Genomic DNA, 21,521 nt, shown 5'->3' on the forward strand with positions numbered 1-21,521 from the left:
GACTAGTCGAGGTGTTTGACTGCTGGAAGTAACCAGATTGGTGTCACCCCGTGTGCTGGTGTCACCCGGTGCGGTCCGCACCCCCCTAGTGACGCCACTGATGCCCTCTGCCTCTAGTATCTGACGCCCCTCAATTTCTATTGGTTCTGTCCACAACTTGGACTGCTTCGAGCTCCAAGAGGTGGAGTTAGCAATAAACAGCATTGCTCCCGGCAAGGTGGCTGGTCCTGACGGCCTTCCTGGAGACCTGCTTCTACATGATCCAAAGCCTTGGGCCTTCTTCATCTTTTGTTAATGAATTTATTAGCGAGGGGATCACCTGTCCCAGACTCTTGGAAAGGAGCTGCGGTGGTCCCAATCTTCAAAAAGGGGAACAGGGAGGACCCTGCCAACTATCGGCCGATTAGTTTAATCGATGTGATACAGAAGGTGGTTGGCAGGGTCCTCCTTGCTAGGATTGGAACCTGGATGGAGGACGGTAAGTGGGAACAATGGACCAGGTGTTCAGATTCTTCATGATCTGTTGGAAAGCAGTAATTTTAGGAAAAGGTAGTTTGTACCTGGCCTTTATAGATCTGAAGACTGCGGTCGACCTGGTGCCCCGGGAAAAACTCTGGTATGTCCTTCAACAACTAGGTATTTCCCACCTGGTTCTTGATATTATCCAACGCTTGCATAAAGAGAACTATGCAAAAATCAGGTGGGGATCACAGGGGCAACTGACAGAGAGGATCGTGGTGAACAGGGGGGTCCGCCAGGGATGCGGGCTGGATCCCACCCTGTTTTCTCTATATATCGACGGGGTGTTTGATTTTCTAAGGCAAGAACCAGCAGACGCTCCCATCTTGGCAGGGGAGAAGATAAGGACCTTCCTGTTCGCCGACGACACCCTTCTGATCTCTAAATCACCGGGGAGACTCCAGAAACGTTTAAACGGGTTTGGCAACTTCTGTAATTCTCGGGGGTGGATAATTAATACGACTAAAACAAAACTTATGTGTATCAACCCATCTAAACGTTTTAGAAACGGCATTACCCTGAACGATTCCCCTCTGGACACTGTTGAGTCTTTTGACTACTTGGGAATCTGCGTCTCTAAGAACATGAGGTGGGGCTCCCATCTAGCCAAGATGCTCCTAAGCCACAAGCGGTTCTCTGGGGCCATCATTAGAGAGCAACATCTATCTAGGAGTAGGCCAGTAGCCCCGGCGCTTGCAGTCTATGACGGCAAAGCACTCCCTTCGGCCCTATATGGGTCCAAACTTTGGGGCTTCGAGAACGTCAGTGAGCTTGCCAAATCTGAAAATAAGTTCATGAGAGATCTCATTTCCCTCCCTATCTCGACCCCCTTGAAACCTTTATTCTATGATATGGGAAGACGTTCCATCCAGGACATTGTAGGATTGCACCCCCTCCTTTTTTGGGCACGTATAAGAAGGACCGCGGAATTGGCCAACTATGCGGCAGCCCTTGATGAATTGATATTAACTGACACGGGGAGCAGGATTAATTGGATAACTGACCTCCGACAGCTCTTAACAGATATAGGCCTTAGGGAGGCCTGGATCAGTCAGGTCCCCCCCACAAAGCAGGATCTGAAGCGGGCCTATTGGGATTGGGTTCAGACACATGAGATTTTGAACCCCAAAATAGGAAAACTTACTGAGGGGTTCTTGGAACATAAATCCATCTGTAGACTGGAACCTTATCTGGACTTCATACAGGTCCCTAGGGATAGGGCACTGCATGTGAAACTGAGATTAGGGACTCTTCCCACCAATAGTGTGACTGTTTCTTGGAAAGGGACAAATTAGACATCTATACCCTGTCCAGGTTGCGCCTATCATGAGTCAACTGCGCACCTTTTATTCGCCTGCCCAGCCTATAGATCGCCAGAGCCAAGTGGCTCAAACCGGTCTGCCAATTGATTGGCCCAATGAACCATCGTGCCGCACTCCGCATCCTGTGTACAGATACATCTTCATTGACACTGATTTGCGGGGTGGCAAAGTTTTTAGGCTATGCATGGCTGATAAGAAACAAGATCTTGGCAAAAGAGGCAACATGCCCCACCAGTTCTGTCACGCTATGAGAATAGAGTTTGGGCTTAGAGTGTCATACATTTAACCTATCTGCTGCCATGTTCCTGCTATAGTGTTCCAGCTTATAAAATGGTCTAGTTTTAATTATTTGTATTCTTTAAATGAATGGATTTTAATGTGTAAACCACAAGTGTTTAGTATAGTATGATGCATGATGTATCTTAAATTGTTGATATCCTTTTTTAATATTGTAACTTTTTAAAAATGTTGTATTTGCTTTTATGATATTTTTATGTATCGAATAAAGCTCATACTACTACTACATACTACTTTAGAGGGTGTTTGGGGCAATAACTCGGCCATACTCCTACCCCACCGCGTTTGTGGTTCACCCACACTATTACGTGTCAGGGAAAAGCTGGTGGAGCTTCAGAAGACATCGCCCGTAGAAACAATTGACATGGCAGGCCATCTGCCACTGAACTGACATGTCATAGTGACAATGGCCATTCCTAATATGGCAGGGCGACCATTACTCATTTCCCTTTCTGTACACAAACATGCAAAGCATGATAATCCTGTGAAGGGAAAACACATAATGGCCCTCACGAGCAAGGGGAGAACACTTTCAGTACGTTTTGTTTTCGGAAAATAAAAAATCTTTATCAAGCAGGCACATTAATATCACACCTGTTAAGCAAAGTTCAATGCCTTTTATAGAGCTGACGATGAAAGCACAGACATGTTTGATTACCTTGGGGATACCTAAATATGGCGTATGGTCCTGTGCCAGGGAAGTGGAGACCATAGCCTCTGATAAGCTGGCAGGCCAGTTGGCCACCCACCAGGATTTGAATAAGCCTATTAGTCATTGCATTTTTATGTTCATTGGAGAATCCACTTCACAAAGTTCTGGCACTGGGACCTAGTGAATGGGACTTTCAACTATGACTATATTGAAGGTTGTGGATCTTTTGTATTAGTGGGAGATGAAAGGTCATTAGTAGTTTCATAAGTCATACGTCTTGTCTCTACTGCCCTTGAATATGGATAATGCACTGTGCACTGCATCACTAGCCTTTACATTATTGCCAGAATGGGCCCCATGCTGGGCTTCCAAGAGGCACATCTGGTCTCGGAGTGTCCAATTGATGGTGAATAGAGTCAACCTCGAATGAAGAGGTTACTTGGGGGCATAAACCAAGGTAGTAAAGTACCACTTTTTTCATCACTATGTTTAACCTGTTAAATCCTTATTTTTTCTGAATATTTACTTAGCTGGTCCTGAAACTTGCAGAAGGATACTTAAAGGCAATCCATGGCTTTACATAGTTGTAGGAGTGGGAATAGGTCACTTCACTGATAACTTAGGTTTCTAACTGTAGAGTAAATGTGATCATCTTCTGTCGACAAGAGACCTCTAGCTCTGATGAACATGCGGGAATGCCACCATCCCTGAACACCCCGAAGTGGAAGTCTCACCCAGTTCAGGCACACACAGATTCCCTTCCCCAACCCACTGCTCTTTGGTTCCCTCAGTACTTACCTTCTTTGAGTCCCTTTTAACAGATTTTCCATCAGAGTAGCACTGATGGTCAGCATGACGAGTGGCTGCATGGGGACTGGACTGCCGGACCACCTTCATGGGTTCCTTCTCTGCCTCCCCGAGAGAGCCCACTTTCATTTTCTTTCGGTGACTCTCCTGTGGGCTCTCAGAAGGATCTCCAGTTGTGGCCATTGTCCTGCTCTGTTTCTGGAAAAGGAGAAGACTACATTGCTACCTTTGATTGGCTTTGTTTGGTAAAAGCAGAAAAATAGAAAAACTCTTGTCATACAGCCCCCCAGCCCATGCAGACAACCTTATTAAAACCGTGAAAATAGTATGACAGTGCTCCAGGTGCCCTGGATCACCATTTTTTACCTCTTTCGCTTACCTGTAAGCTGCAGGATGGCTGCACATTCTTAGAGCAAACACCAGTGCTTATAGAAATGCCTCAGTCTTCCTTTGCAACGGTCTTTCGACTGAAAGCATGGGAACTCGACCAACATTTCTGCATGGGAGTTCGACTAACAGTCCTGCGTGGGAGCACACCTTAATAATTCTACGTGGGAGCTTGACCTAACAGTCCTGCGTGGGAACTCGACCTAACAGCCCTGCATGGGAGAAGCACCTAACAGTCCTGTGTGGGCGGCACTGGAGCTAAATGTATCAGTTGTGCATGGGAGCTCTAACTCACAGTTCTGCACAGGAGCTCGACCTAACAGTCCTGTGTGGGAACTTGACCTAACAGTTCTGCATGGGAGCTACACATAACAGACCTGCATAGGTTGCATGGGAGCTCGATGTGACAGTTGTACAAGGGAGCTAGAACCAACAGCTCTGCGAGGGAGCTTGTCGTTACAGTCTTGCATAAGAGCTCCATTTCCCTTCCCATTGCCCTAGCTTTCCTTGCCACAGTGTGCCTCCTCGTTGTTTCTCTAGCGTATCTTCATTTTTCCTAGCGGCTCCAGGTTTTTGCTTTTCCAGAGTTTAAGGTGCTTGGGCATCACTCTTTAACTACTTCCTGGCACCATTTCATTTTCCTCTCCAAGGCAATCAGAACCTAGACCTCTTTCTCTGCCTTCTGCTTGACCTCTCATGCATGCTCCTCACTGATAGTGCCGAACCAAACTTAGAGATGATTAGGAAATATTTTACTTGGCTCCAGCCCTGTTTGGTTATGAGAATGTGCCTCATAGTGCTCCTTGTTTACTAGTTTTCAACCACCTATCTGTACAGTATGAGGCATTAGTATACAGTGAACTTATATTTTAATAAGGACTTGCAGGTCATCACTTTCCAAAATTAACAGAGCCACCACCGCCAGATCTTTCTTTTTACTGGGCCTAATTGCAAATCACGAGTTTCTTCAGACCTTTCCTCTCCAGAGCTGATTACGCATGGTCTTTTGTGTCTGCCCCCTCATTAAGCCCACCAACCCATGCCCCAGTGTGTATCCCCACTGCTGCTTCAGAATTGACATCAGCCATGGAATGACTTAACATTATCCCATTCCAGAGGGAGAAAAACTTTGCTTTGGCTTGTCCTTAACTAAGATCCTATTCTGGTGAGTCTCTTCCTCTGAACGTCTAGACCCATTTCTGGGGTGACTGCACATGTATACACCTTCAAAACCTCTAGAGCGTAGGGTCTCCTCCACTGAACTCCTCCCTCCTTCCTGACCTCCTCCTCCACTACCTCTGCAAGTCCTGCTCTTGTGTGCCTTTTGACTGGTACTCCACTGCTGGTCTCAGATGAATCCAAAAGTATTCTTCTGGGACTGATGGAGATCAGACCTTCTTCTCTGCCCCCCTCCCTGACTCCCGGTCCAGTGACACTCCTCACCACAGCGTCTTCATGGTTAAACTAATCTAAAATCAAATCAGCATCTTGTTTTCTAAAAGCATAAATTCAGTGAATTCGTTATGCAGCTTTAGGTCCAATACACTGCCTCTCAGCTTTAATTATACTTCTGACATTACCATTCCAAACCCCTCTATTCTGCACTCCCCGTAGTCAAATATTTGCTCTGGTTCTAGTCTCTAAGGGGCAGATTTATGATGCCCTTGCGCCTCCTTGCGCCGCAATTGCGTCACGTAATGTGACGCAACGGCGGCGCAAACAATGCGCCCTATTTACAACGTGACACATCTAGGAGATGCGTCACGTTGGAAACCCCTGCGCCATGAGGAGGCGTTCCTGCGCACGGGGGGGGCGTTCCTGCGCAGGAACGCCTCCTAAAAGTGGCTGAGTGAAATCTATGAGATTTCACTCAGCCACTTTCTACGTCAATTCCTTACGCCTGCTTGAAGCAGGCGTAAGGGTAACGCACAATGCATTGGATAGGTGGCTCCTGTGCATTGCAGGAGTCATGTCGCACTTGCGACATGACTCCTGCAATGCGCCGCCCGTGCGCCGAGAGATGCATCACGCATCCTCACTGCCTTGCACCATGGTGCGCCGCATCATAAATGCGGCGCACCATGGGTGGCGGAGCAGTGGCGCACTGTGGCGCATGTTAACTGGCGCATCCCTGGGAATGCGCCAGTTAACATAAATCTGCCCCAAATTCTCTTCTGCTACTGAACCTCCAGTACCAGAACTTTTGCTTATGCTTCGGTAAACTGATGGTTGTACCTTCTGCTCTAGCTCTAGTGCTTCTCAGAACTAGTACACAAATCTCTGGTTCCTCTGTTGAGGTTCTAGGGTCTACTTTATTTTAGTTTCAGCAGCACCCATTGTAGTGGTCGATTTTGGTTCCATGCTGGGATACCAAACAGTAGAATACAGTAGAATATTTGCTTTTGGTCAAGCTGTTTTTCATCATAAAACCTGCCACTCCTACCTCACAATTTTTCTGCCCCAATCTCACATTCCTTATAACTCTGATAACCTCCTCTCATGTAGGGCAGTTCTCTCTGTGCACAATTCATTGTACGTTCTAGTGCCTACTGTTACAGAACCTCTTCTCTGGGTCTGGTCAACAACCGTCCCCCTAAAGCTCCTGTCCACAAGCCCTCTACTTTGCTCTGGGCTTTACTTAGAATTCTAATCTCCAGAACCTCTGCTTTGGTGTTAAGGCTTCATTTCCTGACAGTTCTAATACTAAAACCCACAATGGTGCGAGGCTCTCTTTCTTCTCAGTTTACTAAAATTCCAGCTGACACATTTTTTGATTTCAAGATCTAGATCCTGTTGGTGGCTGAAGCCCCACAGCTGTGGAACCTCTGCTGAAGCTCCACTTCCTACATATTCAAAGCTCTAGTACATAGTCAGGAGTCTCTGCTTTGACTCAAGGCTGTATCTATGCTCAGTTGTCTCAGCCCTAGTACAAGATTATCTCCTCAAACTTCTGTTTCTGCTATTGTCTAGCTCTAGAACGTTGACTCTTTCAGGATTTACTTTTTCTTAGACCTACCTCCCTTCAGTCTAGAGTATGTCTTCTAGCTCTAGCACTCTGTGCTCTGGAATATGCGTTCTTGGTCCAGGGTGCATTTCTGAGCTCTAGTACCTGCATCTAAGGAACCGACTCCTTGGCTCCAGTCTCCATTTTGTCATCCCTAGCTCTTGGACTCCAGCTCTATTCTTAGTTATCTTTCACACCCTAACTACAGAACATCTAGTGCGGTTTCACTGCCCACAATGACCACGTTTACAGCCCTTGCCTTTAGCACCTCAGCTCTTCAAGGAGCCCCGTCTGGCAGTACTGGGATAGACATCTCTCCTCTGATGAGCTGCCGGCCCAGAAACCAGGGTAAGGGACTAGTTCTCGGCCAGATATCTGCACTCACCTTGTAATCTCCTCCACTGGGCTTACTCTCATAGAAGGTAACTTTCCTGATGTTGGACTGCAATGCCCTTTTCACCCTGTAGCCAGAAGTAGAAATCTGCTGCCCATTGCCTCCTCCATAGGCCTGCATGGATGAGAGTAAGGGTGTGAATGGAGTGCTAATCCACATGCACAATGACTGTACTAACATATCACATACAAGGAGCACACAAGCACAGGAGGCAAAAACCTTAAGCACTGACTATGCTATATACATTAAATCCCAGCACATACACACATAAGCATTACAAGGTAGAACATGCATACTAGCACACAGAAAAACAGAACACAGAAACACCGATAATTAAAATGTATAATAATTATGGATGAACAAAACATCACATCACAACATATATAAGCATAGCCGATGGAAGGGGAAGATTTATGCAGACAAATCATAGAACACATATCGAAAAGACCATGAAAAACTTAAAATGTAAGATATCACATTCCCTGATTGTAATGTTATGCTTTACTTATGTACACTTGTTTCCTTTAAGAACTTAGAGTCTTCGCTCATGTTGGTTCTTAGAATGGTGAAAGTAATGTGTGTTCTAGATCAGTTAGGAGCTTTGGGCTGTTCGTGGATGAAGCAAATAAATTGCTCCAGAAGATCTCATCGTATTTCCAGTTTCTTCATTTACAAGATACTACACTGATAAGCATAAAACATCCAAATTCCCAACATCCTTGCCGATATTTATAATAGTAAAACCACAGACATACTTTTTAGGCGGTAGCATGAAATTGCTGCCAACTCAAGCCCTGTTGTCTTTCAGAAAGACAGCAGAAAAGGGTGATTCTCCATGGCAAGTGTCAGGCCAGTTCTCTGGGACTAGGAAACTCAGGGGCAACTGGACAATACTGATAACAAGTTTGCCTGTTGTCCCTGGAACTAAGGGAACCAGATACCTTTGCAAGCTCCCTGAACGCCATGGACGTTCTCTTTAGGCTTTACTTGTCAGAGGGTAGCAAGAGTGAGCAGTTAAAGCTTACTGCAAGAGTGTGGTGTGCCAGAGCCTCAGATACAGGTACATCCAGAAAGGAATACAATAAATGGGATCTTCAGCTGGTACGTTCTCTAACAAGTATGAAACTATTATCCACTTAGAAATTCCAATGGTGTATTATTCACGGGTGCCTAATATATCTAAACCTTTTCTGAGAGGTCACTCTTAAAGGAACGTCCACTCTGATCACCCAGGAACGTGGAATCCGGGCGGACTTTAAAAATTGCGTTTGTGAGCCCATCCGCATGAAAGGTGCTTGATTATCTATCACTGCAAACACCGTTCTGGGAAGGACATGGCTTTTGTAGTTCGGACTGGACTGTTCCCATGGGGCACAGGGTCAGCGCTGATTTGCATATCGCCATTGTCTAACCCAGGGTGGTGTGGAGTGGAAAAACGATGGATTTGGGCCCAGATCTTTGGACTGGGGTGAATGTGTGACATTGATCCACATTCTGTCCATCATTGTTGTGTTTGCAGTTACCGCTCTAAGTGTACTGGGGATGCTCAGACGTGAGTCCCAGGCACTCCACACCACTGGAATCAAGCTAGCCGGGCTGATGAGAGGTGTTACCTCGAAACCGGGCCGGTCCTCGGATGCTTGTTTCCGTTCTGGGAAGGACATGGCTTTTGTAGTTCGGACTGGACTGTTCCCATGGGGCACAGGGTCAGCGCTGATTTGCATATCGCCATTGTCTAACCCAGGGTGGTGTGGAGTGGAAAAACGATGGATTTGGGCCCAGATCTTTGGACTGGGGTGAATGTGTGACATTGATCCACATTCTGTCCATCATTGTTGTGTTTGCAGTTACCGCTCTAAGTGTACTGGGGTTGCTCAGACTTGAGTCCCAGGGACTCCACACCACTGGAATCAAGCTAGCCGGGCTGATGAGAGGTGTTACCTTGAAACCGGGCCGGTCCTCGGATGCTTGTTTCCGTTCTGGGAAGGATATGGCTTTTGTAGTTCGGACTGGACTGTTCCCATGGGGGACAGGGTCAGCGCTGATTTGCATATCGCCATTGTCTAACCCAGGGTGGTGTGGAGTGGAAAAACGATGGATTTGGGCCCAGATCTTTGGACTGGGGTGAATGTGTGACATTGATCCACATTCTGTCCATCATTGTTGTGTTTGCAGTTACCGCTCTAAGTGTACTGGGGATGCTCAGATGTGAGTCCCAGGCACTCCACCCCACTGGAATCAAGCTAGCCGGGCTGATGAGAGGTGTTACCTCGAAACCGGGCCGGTCCTCGGATGCTTGTTTCCGTTCTGGGAAGGACATGGCTTTTGTAGTTCGGACTGGACTGTTCCCATGGGGCATAGGGTCAGCGCTGATTTGCATATCGCCATTGTCTAACCCAGGGTGGTGTGGAGTGGAAAAACGATGGATTTGGACCCAGATCTTTGGACTGGGGTGAATGTGTGACATTGATCCACAGTCTGTCCATCATTGTTGTGTTTGCAGTTACCGCTCTAAGTGTACTGGGGATGCTCAGACGTGAGTCCCAGGCACTCCACACCACTGGAATCAAGCTAGCCGGGCTGATGAGAGGTGTTACCTCGAAACCGGGCCGGTCCTCGGATGCTTGTTTCCGTTCTGGGAAGGACATGGCTTTTGTAGTTCGGACTGGACTGTTCCCATGGGGCACAGAGTCAGCGCTGATTTGCATATCGCCATTGTCTAACCCAGGGTGGTGTGGAGTGGAAAAACGATGGATTTGGGCCCAGATCTTTGGACTGGGGTGAATGTGTGACATTGATCCACATTCTGTCCATCATTGTTGTGTTTGCAGTTACCACTCTAAGTGTACTGGGGATGCTCAGACGTGAGTCCCAGGCACTCCACACCACTGGAATCAAGCTAGCCGGGCTGATGAGAGGTGTTACCTCGAAACCGGGCCGGTCCTCGGATGCTTGTTTCCGTTCTGGGAAGGACATGGCTTTTGTAGTTCGGACTGGACTGTTCCCATGGGGCACAGGGTCAGCGCTGATTTGCATATCGCCATTGTCTAACCCAGGGTGGTGTGGAGTGGAAAAACAATGGATTTGGGCCCAGATCTTTGGACTGGGGTGAATGTGTGACATTGATCCACATTCTGTCCATCATTGTTGTGTTTGCAGTTACCGCTCTAAGTGTACTGGGGATGCTCAGACGTGAGTCCCAGGCACTCCACACCACTGGAATCAAGCTAGCCGGGCTGATGAGAGGTGTTACCTCGAAACCGGGCCGGTCCTCGGATGCTTGTTTCCGTTCTGGGAAGGACATGGCTTTTGTAGTTTGGACTGGACTGTTCCCATGGGGCACAGGGTCAGCGCTGATTTGCATATCGCCATTGTCTAACCCAGGGTGGTGTGGAGTAGAAAAACGATGGATTTGGGCCCAGATCTTTGGACTGGGGTGAATGTGTGACATTGATCCACATTCTGTCCATCATTGTTGTGTTTGCAGTTACCGCTCTAAGTGTACTGGGGTTGCTCAGACTTGAGTCCCAGGCACTCCACACCACTGGAATCAAGCTAGCCGGGCTGATGAGAGGTGTTCCCTCGAAACCGGGCCGGTCCTCGGATGCTTGTTTCCGTTCTGGGAAGGACATGGCTTTTGTAGTTCGGACTGGACTGTTCCCATGGGGGACAGGGTCAGCGCTGATTTGCATATCGCCATTGTCTAACCCAGGGTGGTGTGGAGTGGAAAAACGATGGATTTGGGCCCAGATCTTTGGACTGGGGTGAATGTGTGACATTGATCCACATTCTGTCCATCATTGTTGTGTTTGCAGTTACCGCTCTAAGTGTACTGGGGATGCTCAGACGTGAGTCCCAGGCACTCCACACCACTGGAATCAAGCTAGCCGGGCTGATGAGAGGTGTTACCTCGAAACCGGGCCGGTCCTCGGATGCTTGTTTCCGTTCTGGGAAGGACATGGCTTTTGTAGTTCGGACTGGACTGTTCCCATGGGGCACATGGTCAGCGCTGATTTGCATATCGCCATTGTCTAACCCAGGGTGGTGTGGAGTGGAAAAACGATGGATTTGGGCCCAGATCTTTGGACTGGGGTGAATGTGTGACATTGATCCACATTCTGTCCATCATTGTTGTGTTTGCAGTTACCGCTCTAAGTGTACTGGGGATGCTCAGACGTGGGTCCCAGGCACTCCACACCACTGGAATCAAGCTAGCCGGGCTGATGAGAGGTGTTACCTCGAAACCGGGCCGGTCCTCGGATGCTTGTTTCCGTTCTGGGAAGGACATGGCTTTTGTAGTTCGGACTGGACTGTTCCCATGGGGCACAGGGTCAGCGCTGATTTGCATATCGCCATTGTCTAACCCAGGGTGGTGTCGAGTGGAAAAACGATGGAATTGGGCCCAGATCTTTGGACTGGGGTGAATGTGTGACATTGATCCACATTCTGTCCATCATTGTTGTGTTTGCAGTTACCGCTCTAAGTGTACTGGGGATGCTCAGACGTGAGTCCCAGGCACTCCACACCACTGGAATCAAGCTAGCCGGGCTGATGAGAGGTGTTACCTCGAAACCGGGCCGGTCCTCGGATGCTTGTTTCCGTTCTGGGAAGGACATGGCTTTTGTAGTTCGGACTGGACTGTTCCCATGGGGCACAGGGTCAGCGCTGATTTGCATATCGCCATTGTCTAACCCAGGGTGGTGTGGAGTGGAAAAACGATGGATTTGGGCCCAGATCTTTGGACTGGCGTGAATGTGTGACATTGATCCACATTCTGTCCATCATTGTTGTGTTTGCAGTTACCGCTCTAAGTGTACTGGGGTTGCTCAGACTTGAGTCCCAGGGACTCCACACCACTGGAATCAAGCTAGCCGGGCTGATGAGAGGTGTTACCTTGAAACCGGGCCGGTCCTCGGATGCTTGTTTCCGTTCTGGGAAGGACATGGCTTTTGTAGTTCGGACTGGACTGTTCCCATGGGGCACATGGTCAGCGCTGATTTGCATATCGCCATTGTCTAACCCAGGGTGGTGTGGAGTGGAAAAACGATGGATTTGGGCCCAGATCTTTGGACTGGGGTGAATGTGTGACATTGATCCACATTCTGTCCATCATTGTTGTGTTTGCAGTTACCGCTCTAAGTGTACTGGGGATGCTCAGACGTGAGTCCCAGGCACTCCACACCACTGGAATCAAGCTAGCCGGGCTGATGAGAGGTGTTACCTCGAAACCGGGCCGGTCCTCGGATGCTTGTTTCCGTTCTGGGAAGGACATGGCTTTTGTAGTTCGGACTGGACTGTTCCCATGGGGCACAGGGTCAGCGCTGATTTGCATATCGCCATTGTCTAACCCAGGGTGGTGTGGAGTGGAAAAACGATGGATTTGGGCCCAGATCTTTGGACTGGGGTGAATGTGTGACATTGATCCACATTCTGTCCATCATTGTTGTGTTTGCAGTTACCGCTCTAAGTGTACTGGGGATGCTCAGACGTGAGTCCCAGGCACTCCACACCACTGGAATCAAGCTAGCCGGGCTGATGAGAGGTGTTACCTCGAAACCGGGCCGGTCCTCGGATGCTTGTTTCCGTTCTGGGAAGGACATGGCTTTTGTAGTTCGGACTGGACTGTTCCCATGGGGCACAGGGTCAGCGCTGATTTGCATATCGCCATTGTCTAACCCAGGGTGGTGTGGAGTGGAAAAACGATGGATTTGGGCCCAGATCTTTGGACTGGCGTGAATGTGTGACATTGATCCACATTCTGTCCATCATTGTTGTGTTTGCAGTTACCGCTCTAAGTGTACTGGGGTTGCTCAGACTTGAGTCCCAGGGACTCCACACCACTGGAATCAAGCTAGCCGGGCTGATGAGAGGTGTTACCTTGAAACCGGGCCGGTCCTCGGATGCTTGTTTCCGTTCTGGGAAGGATATGGCTTTTGTAGTTCGGACTGGACTGTTCCCATGGGGGACAGGGTCAGCGCTGATTTGCATATCGCCATTGTCTAACCCAGGGTGGTGTGGAGTGGAAAAACGATGGATTTGGGCCCAGATCTTTGGACTGGGGTGAATGTGTGACATTGATCCACATTCTGTCCATCATTGTTGTGTTTGCAGTTACCGCTCTAAGTGTACTGGGGATGCTCAGATGTGAGTCCCAGGCACTCCACACCACTGGAATCAAGCTAGCCGGGCTGATGAGAGGTGTTACCTCGAAACCGGGCCGGTCCTCGGATGCTTGTTTCCGTTCTGGGAAGGACATGGCTTTTGTAGTTCGGACTGGACTGTTCCCATGGGGCATAGGGTCAGCGCTGATTTGCATATCGCCATTGTCTAACCCAGGGTGGTGTGGAGTGGAAAAACGATGGATTTGGACCCAGATCTTTGGACTGGGGTGAATGTGTGACATTGATCCACAGTCTGTCCATCATTGTTGTGTTTGCAGTTACCGCTCTAAGTGTACTGGGGATGCTCAGACGTGAGTCCCAGGCACTCCACACCACTGGAATCAAGCTAGCCGGGCTGATGAGAGGTGTTACCTCGAAACCGGGCCGGTCCTCGGATGCTTGTTTCCGTTCTGGGAAGGACATGGCTTTTGTAGTTCGGACTGGACTGTTCCCATGGGGCACAGGGTCAGCGCTGATTTGCATATCGCCATTGTCTAACCCAGGGTGGTGAGGAGTGGAAAAACGATGGATTTGGGCCCAGATCTTTGGACTGGGGTGAATGTGTGACATTGATCCACATTCTGTCCATCATTGTTGTGTTTGCAGTTACCACTCTAAGTGTACTGGGGATGCTCAGACGTGAGTCCCAGGCACTCCACACCACTGGAATCAAGCTAGCCGGGCTGATGAGAGGTGTTACCTCGACACCGGGCCGGTCCTCGGATGCTTGTTTCCGTTCTGGGAAGGACATGGCTTTTGTAGTTCGGACTGGACTGTTCCCATGGGGCACAGGGTCAGCGCTGATTTGCATATCGCCATTGTCTAACCCAGGGTGGTGTGGAGTGGAAAAACGATGGATTTGGGCCCAGATCTTTGGACTGGGGTGAATGTGTGACATTGATCCACATTCTGTCCATCATTGTTGTGTTTGCAGTTACCGCTCTAAGTGTACTGGGGTTGCTCAGACTTGAGTCCCAGGCACTCCACACCACTGGAATCAAGCTAGCCGGGCTGATGAGAGGTGTTCCCTCGAAACCGGGCCGGTCCTCGGATGCTTGTTTCCGTTCTGGGAAGGACATGGCTTTTGTAGTTCGGACTGGACTGTTCCCATGGGGGACAGGGTCAGCGCTGATTTGCATATAGCCATTGTCTAACCCAGGGTGGTGTGGAGTGGAAAAACGATGGATTTGGGCCCAGATCTTTGGACTGGGGTGAATGTGTGACATTGATCCACATTCTGTCCATCATTGTTGTGTTTGCAGTTACCGCTCTAAGTGTACTGGGGATGCTCAGACGTGAGTCCCAGGCACTCCACACCACTGGAATCAAGCTAGCCGGGCTGATGAGAGGTGTTACCTCGAAACCGGGCCGGTCCTCGGATGCTTGTTTCCGTTCTGGGAAGGACATGGCTTTTGTAGTTCGGACTGGACTGTTCCCATGGGGCACATGGTCAGCGCTGATTTGCATATCGCCATTGTCTAACCCAGGGTGGTGTGGAGTGGAAAAACGATGGATTTGGGCCCAGATCTTTGGACTGGGGTGAATGTGTGACATTGATCCACATTCTGTCCATCATTGTTGAGTTTGCAGTTACCGCTCTAAGTGTACTGGGGATGCTCAGACGTGAGTCCCAGGCACTCCACACCACTGGAATCAAGCTAGCCGGGCTGATGAGAGGTGTTACCTCGAAACCGGGCCGGTCCTCGGATGCTTGTTTCCGTTCTGGGAAGGACATGGCTTTTGTAGTTCGGACTGGACTGTTCCCATGGGGCACAGGGTCAGCGCTGATTTGCATATCGCCATTGTCTAACCCAGGGTGGTGTGGAGTGGAAAAACGATGGATTTGGACCCAGATCTTTGGACTGGGGTGAATGTGTGACATTGATCCACATTCTGTCCATCATTGTTGTGTTTGCAGTTACCGCTCTAAGTGTACTGGGGATGCTCAGACGTGAGTCCCAGGCACTCCACACCACTGGAATCAAGCTAGCCGGGCTGATGAGAGGTGTTACCTCGAAAGCGGGCCGGTCCTCGGATGCTTGTTTCCGTTCTGGGAAGGACATGGCTTTTGTAGTTCGGACTGGACTGTTCCCATGGGGCACAGGGTCAGCGCTGATTTGCATATCGCCATTGTCTAACCCAGGGTGGTGTGGAGTGGAAAAACGATGGATTTGGGCCCAGATCTTTGGACTGGGGTGAATGTGTGACATTGATCCACATTCTGTCCATCATTGTTGTGTTTGCAGTTACCGCTCTAAGTGTACTGGGGTTGCTCAGACTTGAGTCCCAGGGACTCCACACCACTGGAATCAAGCTAGCCGGGCTGATGAGAGGTGTTACCTTGAAACCGGGCCGGTCCTCGGATGCTTGTTTCCGTTCTGGGAAGGATATGGCTTTTGTAGTTCGGACTGGACTGTTCCCATGGGGGACAGGGTCAGCGCTGATTTGCATATCGCCATTGTCTAACCCAGGGTGGTGTGGAGTGGAAAAACGATGGATTTGGGCCCAGATCTTTGGACTGGGGTGAATGTGTGACATTGATCCACATTCTGTCCATCATTGTTGTGTTTGCAGTTACCGCTCTAAGTGTACTGGGGATGCTCAGATGTGAGTCCCAGGCACTCCACACCACTGGAATCAAGCTAGCCGGGCTGATGAGAGGTGTTACCTCGAAACCGGGCCGGTCCTCGGATGCTTGTTTCCGTTCTGGGAAGGACATGGCTTTTGTAGTTCGGACTGGACTGTTCCCATGGGGCATAGGGTCAGCGCTGATTTGCATATCGCCATTGTCTAACCCAGGGTGGTGTGGAGTGGAAAAACGATGGATTTGGACCCAGATCTTTGGACTGGGGTGAATGTGTGACATTGATCCACAGTCTGTCCATCATTGTTGTGTTTGCAGTTACCGCTCTAAGTGTACTGGGGATGCTCAGACGTGAGTCCCAGGCACTCCACACCACTGGAATCAAGCTAGCCGGGCTGATGAGAGGTGTTACCTCGAAACCGGGCCGGTCCTCGGATGCTTGTTTCCGTTCTGGGAAGGACATGGCTTTTGTAGTTCAGACTGGACTGTTCCCATGGGGCACAGGGTCAGCGCTGATTTGCATATCGCCATTGTCTAACCCAGGGTGGTGTGGAGTGGAAAAACGATGGATTTGGGCCCAGATCTTTGGACTGGGGTGAATGTGTGACATTGATCCACATTCTGTCTATCATTGTTGTGTTTGCAGTTACCACTCTAAGTGTACTGGGGATGCTCAGACGTGAGTCCCAGGCACTCCACACCACTGGAATCAAGCTAGCCGGGCTGATGAGAGGTGTTACCTCGAAACCGGGCCGGTCCTCGGATGCTTGTTTCCGTTCTGGGAAGGACATGGCTTTTGTAGTTCGGACTGGACTGTTCCCATGGGGCACAGGGTCAGCGCTGATTTGCATATCGCCATTGTCTAACCCAGGGTGGTGTGGAGTGGAAAAACGATGGATTTGGGCCCAGATCTTTGGACTGGGGTGAATGTGTGACATTGATCCACATTCTGTCCATCATTGTTGTGTTTGCAGTTACCGCTCTAAGTGTACTGGGGATGCTCAGACGTGAGTCCCAGGCACTCCACACCACTAGAATCAAGCTAGCCGGGCTGATGAGAGGTGTTACCTCGAAACCGGGCCGGTCCTCGGATGCTTGTTTCCGTTCTGGGAAGGACATGGCTTTTGTAGTTCGGACTGGACTGTTCCCATGGGGCACAGGGTCAGCGCTGATTTGCATATCGCCATTGTCTAACCCAGGGTGGTGTGGAGTGGAAAAACGATGGATTTGGGCCCAGATCTTTGGACTGGGGTGAATGTGTGACATTGATCCACATTCTGTCCATCATTGTTGTGTTTGCAGTTACCGCTCTAAGTGTACTGGGGTTGCTCAGACTTGAGTCCCAGGCACTCCACACCACTGGAATCAAGCTAGCCGGGCTGATGAGAGGTGTTCCCTCGAAACCGGGCCGGTCCTCGGATGCTTGTTTCCGTTCTGGGAAGGACATGGCTTTTGTAGTTCGGACTGGACTGTTCCCATGGGGGACAGGGTCAGCGCTGATTTGCATATAGCCATTGTCTAACCCAGGGTGGTGTGGAGTGGAAAAACGATGGATTTGGGCCCAGATCTTTGGACTGGGGTGAATGTGTGACATTGATCCACATTCTGTCCATCATTGTTGTGTTTGCAGTTACAGCTCTAAGTGTACTGGGGATGCTCAGACGTGAGTCCCAGGCACTCCACACCACTGGAATCAAGCTAGCCGGGCTGATGAGAGGTGTTACCTCGAAACCGGGCCGGTCCTCGGATGCTTGTTTCCGTTCTGGGAAGGACATGGCTTTTGTAGTTCGGACTGGACTGTTCCCATGGGGCACATGGTCAGCGCTGATTTGCATATCGCCATTGTCTAACCCAGGGTGGTGTGGAGTGGAAAAACGATGGATTTGGGCCCAGATCTTTGGACTGGGGTGAATGTGTGACATTGATCCACATTCTGTCCATCATTGTTGTGTTTGCAGTTACCGCTCTAAGTGTACTGGGGATGCTCAGACGTGAGTCCCAGGCACTCCACACCACTGGAATCAAGCTAGCCGGGCTGATGAGAGGTGTTACCTCGAAACCGGGCCGGTCCTCGGATGCTTGTTTCCGTTCTGGGAAGGACATGGCTTTTGTAGTTCGGACTGGACTGTTCCCATGGGGCACAGGGTCAGCGCTGATTTGCATATCGCCATTGTCTAACCCAGGGTGGTGTGGAGTGGAAAAACGATGGATTTGGACCCAGATCTTTGGACTGGGGTGAATGTGTGACATTGATCCACATTCTGTCCATCATTGTTGTGTTTGCAGTTACCGCTCTAAGTGTACTGGGGATGCTCAGACGTGAGTCCCAGGCACTCCACACCACTGGAATCAAGCTAGCCGGGCTGATGAGAGGTGTTACCTCGAAAGCGGGCCGGTCCTCGGATGCTTGTTTCCGTTCTGGGAAGGACATGGCTTTTGTAGTTCGGACTGGACTGTTCCCATGGGGCACAGGGTCAGCGCTGATTTGCATATCGCCATTGTCTAACCCAGGGTGGTGTGGAGTGGAAAAACGATGGATTTGGGCCCAGATCTTTGGACTGGGGTGAATGTGTGACATTGATCCACATTCTGTCCATCATTGTTGTGTTTGCAGTTACCGCTCTAAGTGTACTGGGGATGCTCAGACGTGAGTCCCAGGCACTCCACACCACTGGAATCAAGCTAGCCGGGCTGATGAGAGGTGTTACCTCGAAACCGGGCCGGTCCTCGGATGCTTGTTTCCGTTCTGGGAAGGACATGGCTTTTGTAGTTCGGACTGGACTGTTCCCATGGGAAACAGGGTCAGCGCTGATTTGCATATCGCCATTGTCTAACCCAGGGTGGTGTGGAGTGGAAAAACGATGGATTTGGACCCAGATCTTTGGACTGGGGTGAATGTGTGACATTGATCCACATTCTGTCCATCATTGTTGTGTTTGCAGTTACCGCTCTAAGTGTACTGGGGATGCTCAGACGTGAGTCCCAGGCACTCCACACCACTGGAATCAAGCTAGCCGGGCTGATGAGAGGTGTTACCTCGAAACCGGGCCGGTCCTCGGATGCTTGTTTCCGTTCTGGGAAGGACATGGCTTTTGTAGTTCGGACTGGACTGTTCCCATGGGGCACAGGGTCAGCGCTGATTTGCATATCGCCATTGTCTAACCCAGGGTGGTGTGGAGTGGAAAAACGATGGATTTGGGTCCAGATCTTTGGACTGGGGTGAATGTGTGACATTGATCCACATTCTGTCCATCATTGTTGTGTTTGCAGTTACCGCTCTAAGTGTACTGGGGATGCTCAGACGTGAGTCCCAGGCACTCCACACCACTGGAATCAAGCTAGCCGGGTTGATGAGAGGTGTTACCTCGAAACCGGGCCGGTCCTCGGATGCTTGTTTCCGTTCTGGGAAGGACATGGCTTTTGTAGTTCGGACTGGACTGTTCCCATGGGGCACAGGGTCAGCGCTGATTTGCATATCGCCATTGTCTAACCCAGGGTGGTGTGGAGTGGAAAAACGATGGATTTGGGCCCAGATCTTTGGACTGGGGTGAATGTGTGACATTGATCCACATTCTGTCCATCATTGTTGTGTTTGCAGTTACCGCTCTAAGTGTACTGGGGATGCTCAGACGTGAGTCCCAGGCACTCCACACCACTGGAATCAAGCTAGCCGGGCTGATGAGAGGTGTTACCTCGAAACCGGGCCGGTCCTCGGATGCTTGTTTCCGTTCTGGGAAGGACATGGCTTTTGTAGTTCGGACTGGACTGTTCCCATGGGGCACAGGGTCAGCGCTGATTTGCATATCGCCATTGTCTAACCCAGGGTGGTGTGGAGTGGAAAAACGATGGATTTGGGCCCAGATCTTTGGACTGGGGTGAATGTGTGACATTGATCCACATTCTGTCCATCATTGTTGTGTTTGCAGTTACCGCTCTAAGTGTACTGGGGATGCTCAGACGTGAGTCCCAGGCACTTCACACCACTGGAATCAAGCTAGCCGGCTGATGAGAGGTGTTACCTCGAAACCGGGCCGGTCCTCGGATGCTTGTTTCCGTTCTGGGAAGGACATGGCTTTTGTAGTTCGGACTGGACTGTTCCCATGGGGCACAGGGTCAGCGCTGATTTGCATATCGCCATTGTCTAACCCAGGGTGGTGTGGAGTGGAAAAACGATGGATTTGGGCCCAGATCTTTGGACTGGGGTGAATGTGTGACATTGATCCACATTCTGTCCATCATTGTTGTGTTTGCAGTTACCGCTGTAAGTGTACTGGGGTTGCTCAGACTTGAGTCCCAGGCACTCCACACCACTGGAATCAAGCTAGCCGGGCTGATGAGAGGTGTTACCTCGAAACTGGGCCGGTCCTCGGATGCTTGTTTCCGTTCTGGGAAGGACATGGCTTTTGTAGTTCGGACTGGACTGTTCCCATGGGGCACAGGGTCAGCGCTGATTTGCATATCGCCATTGTCTAACCCAGGGTGGTGTGGAGTGGAAAAACGATGAATTTGGGCCCAGATCTTTGGACTGGGGAGAATGTGTGACATTGATCCACATTCTGTCCATCATTGTTGTGTTTGCAGTTACCGCTCTAAGTGTACTGGGGTTGCTCAGACTTGAGTCCCAGGCACTCCACACCACTGGAATCAAGCTAGCCGGGCTGATGAGAGGTGTTACCTCGAAACCGGGCCGGTCCTCGGATGCTTGTTTCCGTTCTGGGAAGGACATGGCTTTTGTAGTTCGGACTGGACTGTTCCCATGGGGGACAGGGTCAGCGCTGATTTGCATATCGCCATTGTCTAACCCAGGGTGGTGTGGAGTGGAAAAACGATGGATTTGGGCCCAGATCTTTGGACTGGGGTGAATGTGTGACATTGATCCACATTCTGTCCATCATTTTTGTGTTTGCAGTTACCGCTCTAAGTGTACTGGGGATGCTCAGACGTGAGTCCCAGGCACTCCACACCACTGGAATCAAGCTAGCCGGGCTGATGAGAGGTGTTACCTCGAAACCGGGCCGGTCCTCGGATGCTTGTTTCCGTTCTGGGAAGGACATGGCTTTTGTAGTTCGGACTGGACTGTTCCCATGGGGCACAGGGTCAGCGCTGATTTGCATATCGCCATTGTCTAACCCAGGGTGGTGTGGAGTGGAAAAACGATGGATTTGGACCCAGATCTTTGGACTGGGGTGAATGTGTGACATTGATCCACATTCTGTCCATCATTGTTGTGTTTGCAGTTACCGCTCTAAGTGTACTGGGGATGCTCAGACGTGAGTCCCAGGCACTCCACACCACTGGAATCAAGCTAGCCGGGCTGATGAGAGGTGTTACCTCGAAACCGGGCCGGTCCTCGGATGCTTGTTTCCGTTCTGGGAAGGACATGGCTTTTGTAGT

At 50.0% G+C, this 21,521-nt stretch overlaps 1 protein-coding gene across 3 annotated transcripts in view; it reads right to left on the reverse strand.

Moving 5' to 3' along the window:
* The window catches only part of LOC144755675 (X-linked retinitis pigmentosa GTPase regulator-interacting protein 1-like), a 434,709-nt gene that overhangs the window by 73,486 nt on the left and 339,702 nt on the right, over window positions 1-21,521 (reverse strand). For all 3 annotated transcript variants that reach the window (XM_078644845.1, XM_078644846.1, XM_078644848.1), the window contains 2 exons: window positions 7,374-7,496; window positions 3,589-3,795 (listed from right to left, as the gene is read on the reverse strand). In XM_078644845.1, the coding sequence (XP_078500971.1) occupies window positions 3,589-3,795; window positions 7,374-7,496 (330 nt within the window). The remainder of the gene's footprint in view (window positions 1-3,588; window positions 3,796-7,373; window positions 7,497-21,521) is intronic.

Source organism: Lissotriton helveticus, chromosome 5_1 (assembly GCF_964261635.1).
Source record: "Lissotriton helveticus chromosome 5_1, aLisHel1.1, whole genome shotgun sequence".
NCBI classification, from domain to species: domain Eukaryota; kingdom Metazoa; phylum Chordata; class Amphibia; order Caudata; family Salamandridae; genus Lissotriton; species Lissotriton helveticus.